The 7,590-nt window shown below is 43.6% G+C and overlaps 1 protein-coding gene across 1 annotated transcript; it reads right to left on the bottom strand.

Moving 5' to 3' along the window:
* Positions 1-6,580: 6,580 nt before the first annotated feature.
* On the bottom strand, positions 6,581-7,294 carry LOC117341767. Its single transcript, XM_033903629.1, has one exon. It carries the CDS (start codon positions 7,292-7,294, stop codon positions 6,581-6,583), a length of 714 nt encoding a protein of 237 aa, XP_033759520.1.
* Positions 7,295-7,590: the final 296 nt, after the last annotated feature.

Raw genomic sequence — 7,590 nt, 5'->3', positions numbered from 1 at the left:
TCCTGGAACTAGTAAGACTTTTGTTTTGGTACAAATTGTAGAAAGTCTTATGCTGGGCAAGCGTAAAGTGCAGGTGACAGCATCAGCAGGGAAAGCAGCACTTCTGTTGAAGTCTAGATTAACATCTGGGTTAAAGGCTTGTACAATTCACCGTTTTCTTGGTTTGATGGATGGGATGTTTTCTAACTATGAGCTACTGAAACTATCAGAAAGAGGACAATGAGCATCCCATGAAAAAAGTACTTGATCTTGAAGAACTGATCATTGATGAAGTCAGTATGGTGAGTTCACGTCTATTTGACCAAATATAATTCATATTAAGAAATGTTAGACAATGTGAAAACCCTTTGTGGGTGTACAAATAATTCTTATCAAATGCCACCTGTCCCTTCCCCAGAGTATGGTGATGATGGGAGCTACATACTGAATCATGCTGCTATGGTTTATTTCCATCACATCAACCTGATAACAATTCATCGCAAGGAAGAACCTGATTTGTTACTCACAGTGCATATTGCTTGGTAATTATAACAGATTACTATGTTGTATATCTTGGACTTAATGAATAAGTCATTTTTCTCTATTCAGTGACAGTCACATTTCCATGTCACACGAGTATTTTAAATGTGTGGGTTTTGTCTTGAAATTATGCACAAACAATGTCAGACATTAATGCAAACAGTTTATTAAACACACGGAGACAGTGACCTGAAATAAAAAAAACAATACCTAGAATACATACGGACACGTGTAAACGATGCCAATAATTACATTATTTAATACTGAACGCATTAAACATTCATTTAGGTATATTGTATACGTTTATATTATATTCTGTTTTATTCCATAGTTACACTTTTAACAATATACATTATTTTTACACTAACTTTGACCCAATGGAGCCCGACCACGTGTATGTCCTATGTTAAATATTTTAACATTACGGGCAAGATATTTAAAATGCAAATACATTAGTTTAATGTATTTTATCTATATCACATAGCTAAAACATACTAAATAATGTATTTATATTATTATTTTAAGTTAAATAAACTTACCTTGAAGCACTGTGGCCGTAAAGCGCACAGGCTTATACTGGACGTGTGTATGGTGCAGGGTCTATAGCCGTTGTGGCTGCACTTCCCTGGGCAAGGCAAGGCCCAGGTAAGGTTTTCCACGTGTACGGGTATAGGGTCATGCAGGGTCAAAGTGCTGCCCTGCAGGTAGGGCGTAATAATTGTACCTGCTGCCCCCATTGCATGATCGTAAGAGGCGACTAAATTTGGGATCTTATCTTTTCTCTTCGTCCTTAACAACTTTCTTCTTCCTAACGTCTCCCTTGACAATGCCTCACTTTTGGCCTTTAGTTGAGCGTTCGCCGCTGTGAGGAAGGTTTTGGGTTCTGTCCCCTAGCCGAGACATACCAGAGTCTTTAAAAATGGTAGTTGCTACTCCTGCTTAGCGCTCAGCATATTTGGAGTGGGACGACTGGTTGGCCCGTTGTCAGTATAATGTGACCGGGTGGGGTGTGCTGCTGGGTGTCTTCGGCAGTATGCTTCAGTGAGATAGCACTTTAAATCGGCAAAAGTTCCGGCCTATCACAAGGAGACTTAACACGAACATACCGCAGCCTCCCAAAACACACATACGCACTCACCACACTCATACATGTCGCACGCACGGGAGGCCGTCCTTAAATGACCTTAGATGTTAATAGGACGTTAAACAAAATAAACCAAACCAAACCAAACCAAATCAACTAATCCTTGCGCTCACCTCTCATACATCACCATAACAACTATATACACAAGTACATAGGACATTATATGACACAGGGACTTGTACAAACATTATACATGATACACAGCGCAAGTATATATATACACCTTACATTTACAGGTGTTGGTCAGACTATTATTAAAGTTTGACCACCGTGACATTCTCCCCTGCAAAGGAAAATGACTCCTGGCATTTAAACTAATATATCAACCACAATGGTTGAATCTACTAATACTATAAAAGAATGAGCAGCTAATGATCTAATATCCAAGTGATTGGGGCAATCCCTACCTACAAGGCATAACAGATAACTGCTCATATAACACTATAGAATGAAAAATCTGAAATCGGTATAAAATGAAATTATCACCTTGGCCAGTGTCCCAAGTTAATATAATTATATATTCTATAACTACATAGAGATTTTCTCCTCTGCCATGTGGAACAAAGCTTTCCTGTGAATATTAATCTTTTACTTTATAATTGAATGTAAATTACAATTATGCTACAGTTTCTACTTATTTAATGGTAAACCATAAGGTAATACACACAAGTAGCTGTAGAGATTAAATATTAAAATCACAATTTGAAGTAAACTTGGTCCACCACGACATTCTCCCACTGCTCTGAGTATCTAGACGTAGACCTCAGCTCCAGAATTGGACGGTACCAAGGTTCCCATGAGCCATTCCCCATACAAGTTAGGAGATTTACAGACTCGCCTTGGCCTTGCAGCTGGTATTGAGTCTTGTGTCTGACCTTCACTGCCTGCAGTGTTAGAATTTCGACACACACCCTTCTTACCCTGTTTCGGAGAATCCCCTGAATCAACAGTATTTGGTTGCACTGGCTGTCGCGACTCGGCAACAGTGCGTCTGGGTCTCCTAGCAGGAATAACATATCTGGGTGTTTGACTCCCATCCTCATCTGAGCTATCAGAGTCAGTAGTTGAGGAGGAACTCTCCACTAACTCTATTCCAGCATTCTGATGATTTCGGGTTGTCTCCCTTGGTTCCTGGGCACCCGCTGTTCTGGGTAACCACATGAAAGGGAGGAGCAGGTTCCTATGTACAGTTTTTATAGGTCCCTTTCCCGACTCTTTCTGGATCTTGTATACAGGCATATCAACATTTGGCACACTAAGGATAATGTAGGGATCCTTAGCCCATTTATCAGCCAATTTTTGCTTGCCACATATACCAACGTTCCTCATCAGAACCCGGTCTCCTACTTCTAATTTAGCTTCTCTAACCCCCTTATCATACCTATCTTTGTACCGCTTACCCTTCCTTTCACTTTCAGCCGAGGCAGCTTTGTAGGCAAAGTTTAACCGACGCTGAAGTTTCTGGGCATAAATCTGACGACTCCCTACAGTCTCGGAACTGGTATCGATGCCAAGAAATGCATCTACACCAAGTCTTGGGTGCCAACCAAACATTAGGCAATGAGGAGAATACCCCGTGGTCTCATGTTTTGTTGCATTATATGCATGAACAAGAGGAGCCACATAGGATTTCCAACTGGATTTTTGTTCTTCCTCCATAGTACCTTACATTTTCAACAGGGTTTGGCTGAACCGTTCGACCATGCCATTGCCCATAGGATGGTAAGGGGTAGTTCTGGTTTTCTCCACTCCAGCTATCTTGCAAAGTTCTTTGATAACTTTGCTTTCAACATTCCTGCCCTTGTCACTATGAATACGGGCAGGAAAGCTGTAGTGGACAATAAATTGCTCGTACAACACCCTTGCGGTGGTACTCGCTAATTGGTTCCTGGTTGGAATTGCCTGGGCATAGCGGTCGAAATGATCAGTGATAACCAGCACGTTTTCGTAGCCCCCCTTTGACCTTTCTAAGGTCAAATAGTCAATGCAGAGAAACTCCATTGGACGGGAACTTTGGATATTGACCAACTCTGCACTTGGGACAGTAGGGGTTTTTCTACGAACACACCTACCACAGGTTTCAATCCAACTATTCCCTCAGCATCAAGGCCTGGCCAGAAAAACCTTCGCCTTGCCAACCAGTTTGTACGGTCACGTCCCTGATGACCGACATCTTCATGCACTCCCCTGAGGACTTTCTCCCTATATACCTTGGGAATGACTAACTGTTGAACAGGGTCACCATCTACTGTGGTGTTTCTATACAGAACACCCTTAAGTAGCCTTAACAGCCGCCACTCCCGCATATATTGACACACCTCCTCAGGTTCGTGTTTCAATATCTTTTTATCAGGTCGAACCCCCTCTCTGACAAAATATATCACCCTCCTAAGATGTTTATCTAAGGACTGTTGCTTTTCCCAATCCACACCAGAGAGTTTTTTACATTCCCTATATCTAGGGTGTTGTTCACCGGTTCTAGGGATGATGTATTTGAGAGTACCACAGTTTCTGCTAAAGGCAACTCCTCCCTAGTGGACAAAGAAGCACAGGTAACTGCTCTCACTACATCTGGGAAAACTTCCTCTTGCCGATACGGTCGTCTTGACAACCCGTCAGGATCCCCATTGAGACGGCCCGCTCTATAAACTAATTTAAAGTTATAGTTTGAGAGTGAGGCTAACCAACTATGACCCGCTGTGTCCAGCTTCGCCGTGGTCGTCACATAGGTTAGAGGGTTGTTATCTGTACGTACCTCAAAAGTGTTGCCATACAGGTAATCATGGAACTTGTCAGTGAGTGCCCATTTGAGACAAAGAAATTCCAACTTATGAGCTGGGTAGTTTCTTTCACTCGGACGTAAACCTCGACTGGCAAACGCAATCACCCTTTCATGGCCCCCTTGATTCTGGTACAGCACAGCACCTAAACCTTCTACAGAGGCATCTGTGTTAACAATGAAAGGCTTAGTGAAGTCTGCATATGCTAACACAGGTGGGGAAGCTAGAAGACTGACTATGGTATCGAAAGCCTTCTGCTGACTATCCCCCCATACCCAGGGAATCTTTTTCTTTGGCCCCTTCACATTTTTGTGGGAACAGTGTCCAACAAGAAGATCATTTAAAGGTTTTATGATTTTTGCATTATCCTTAATGAACCTCCTGTAGTACCCTGTGAAACCTAGAAATGAGCGTAGCGTCTTGACATTGACAGGTTCTGGCCATGTCTTCAACGCCGCAAGTTTATCTGGGTCAGTTTGAATTCCTTCCTCAGAAACAATGTGCCCCAGATAGCACACTTGAGACTTAAAGAATTCACATTTGGAGGGCTTCAGCTTTAAGCCGTGTTTTTCAAGCCGTTCAAACACACCCTCCAGTCTTTTGAGGTGTTCCTCAAAGGTGTCTGAAAATATGAGAATGCCATCCAAGAAAATTAAACATTCCTTAAGATGGCTTTCACCCATACAGGCTTGCATCAATCTTTGAAAAGTTGCTGGCGCATGAGTTAGACCAAATGCTATGCGGTTACATTCAAAGAAACCTAGTGGTCCGACAGAAAAAGCTGTCTTTGCCTTGTCCTCCTCCTTGATCTCGACTTGCCAGTATCCGGACCTCAGGTCCAGTTTACTGAAGTATCTCGATCCAATCAGGGAGTCCAAGGTTTCCTCCACCCTAGGTAGGGTGTAGGCATCCTTAATGGTTGTCCCATTGAGTTTACGCAAATCAATGCAAAATCTCAGGGACCCATCATTCTTACGAACGAGGACCACATTCGAACAGTAGGGACTGTGAGACTCTGATAGCGTCAGACTCCAACATCTCCTTAAGCTGTTGTCTCACTTCCTCATACATCTCTGGTGGAATACGACGATATGGTTCTTTAAATGGAACATCGTCCGAGAGTTTTATCTCGTGTTACACCAAGTCTGTCTTTCCCAGATCCTTTGAGGATGTGGAGAAAATATGATGCCACTTGCCCAGTATCTGGTATGCTCTCTCCAACTGTTCAGGAGAGAGATTGTCCCTATTTTTTGAGACCCCATGGCCAGTATATCCCTCCATTCCCCCTCCACCTGATCCTTAGAGGATTCAGTATTATCTTTGTCAGAGGGTTCTGGGGACCACCTGTCCATCACCTTTACATCTGTGAGGGTACACAAAGGTGATTTTGGGGAGATAGTAGACAGATTACAGATCCGGACTGGTATACGTTTGAGTCTACCAGGTGCGCATTCTAGCGACACTACCCTTGGACATACCACCAGGTTCCCGGATTGCAGTGAGCTGTCCTGTTCTGTCACAGCTGTACTAAAGTTCCCCACCTTGCGTACCAAGCCATGGACAGTCTTTACCTGGTTTGGACCAATGGACACTTGGTATGTATTGGCAGATTTCACCACCATGGGATTTTCGACACACAAACTGTCAACAGCAGACTGCCAAGCATCTGGAAAAGTTTAATCAGAGGTAGCCTGTTGTATATCCCTACACATACGTATAATATTCGTGCCAACAATAACAGAAACTTGTCTGTTATAGTTGGTCATCGGTGTTACCAATATAGGTACACACATCACACAATCAGATAGAAATGGAATATTGACATCTGTCTCAATATATTCCAGGTATGGTAACTTAGACCCACCTGCTCCGAATACCTGAAGATCAAAAATCCCCCCCCCCCCCCCCCCCCCCCCATTTGCCCTACAACAGGGGAGGTTACTCTTTTGGCTCAGACTTACCTGTTGAGGGCTTCTGGGCATTACCATTTTTTTGTTTCTGGTAAGCATCGCTGCGTCCAGCCTTACCTTTATTTTGGTATGCCCCAGACTTACCAGTACCCTCAAGTTTCTTTTCGAGAGACTTGATTTTGCTCATCAAGGCACTTACCTGCTCACTGAACTTGTCAAGCTTTTTATCACTCCGAAACTTGTAGAGGACTGTGTTGGGCTTTAGCCTTTGTGGGCTTATTGGCCGCCTTCTGTGCTGGGTTGAGCTCTAGATCTACCGCTCTAACCTCCCTCAACAGCAAGTCGTATGACTTAATGGAGTCATACTTGTGACGCGTCTGGCCTTTCAATCTGTCGCAGCGCAAGCCAGTCCAAAATTTGGACCGGATCATATCATCCCTGGCTGAAGGGCTTACATGTCCACTGTTTATGGCAAGCTGCAACAGTGCCTCTAGTCTGCACCCGAATGCGGTGACAGATTCACCTTCTTTCTGTGTAGCAGAGTAGAACTGCTGTAATACAACTTCATTAGAAGCTACATTACCAAAGGTGTCCAACTTTTTCAGAACTTCATCCAAAGTTGCCCTAGGACCTAAAGGTATAAGAGTCTGACGAGCGATACCCCTGAGGTATTTCCTTACAGCCTGAAGAACAAGCTCTTCGGACAGGGTGCTGTCAGATGCTAGACACCTGACCTCGTATCGCCATCCCTCATATGTGGTTTCACCACGTTTAGGCGACTCATCTCCTGAAAATGAGGAGATTTTTGGAACCTGGGGTAAAAGGTGTGTATTCCTATTCAGCGATGGAGTTAGAGGAACCCCATATCCTCCACCCAGACCCGAAAATGGAGAATCATTAGACGCGAAATCAAATTTTAATGAACTTGGGGCCCTTACCATACCTTTGTCACAGCCGCTGTGTCACTGCTCGCTGGCTCTGCCCTGCAGGTAGGGTGTAAGAATTGTACCTGCTGCCCCCATTGCATGATCGTAAAAGGCGACTAAATTTGGGATCTTATCTTTTCCCTTCTTTCTGAACAACTTTCTTCTTCCTAATGTCTCCCTTGACAATGCCTCACTTTTGGCCTTTAGTTGAGCGTTCGCCCCTGTGAGGAAGGCTTTGGGTTCTGTCCTCTGGCCGAGACATACCATATTCTTTAAACATGGTAGTTTCTACTCCTGCTTAGCGCTCAGCA

The sequence above is a fragment of the Pecten maximus genome, chromosome 14 (assembly GCF_902652985.1).
Source record: "Pecten maximus chromosome 14, xPecMax1.1, whole genome shotgun sequence".
In the NCBI taxonomy this organism is placed as follows: Eukaryota; Metazoa; Mollusca; class Bivalvia; order Pectinida; family Pectinidae; genus Pecten; species Pecten maximus.
Note: the sequence above shows the minus strand (reverse complement) of the source record. Positions and strands in the feature narration are given on the sequence as shown.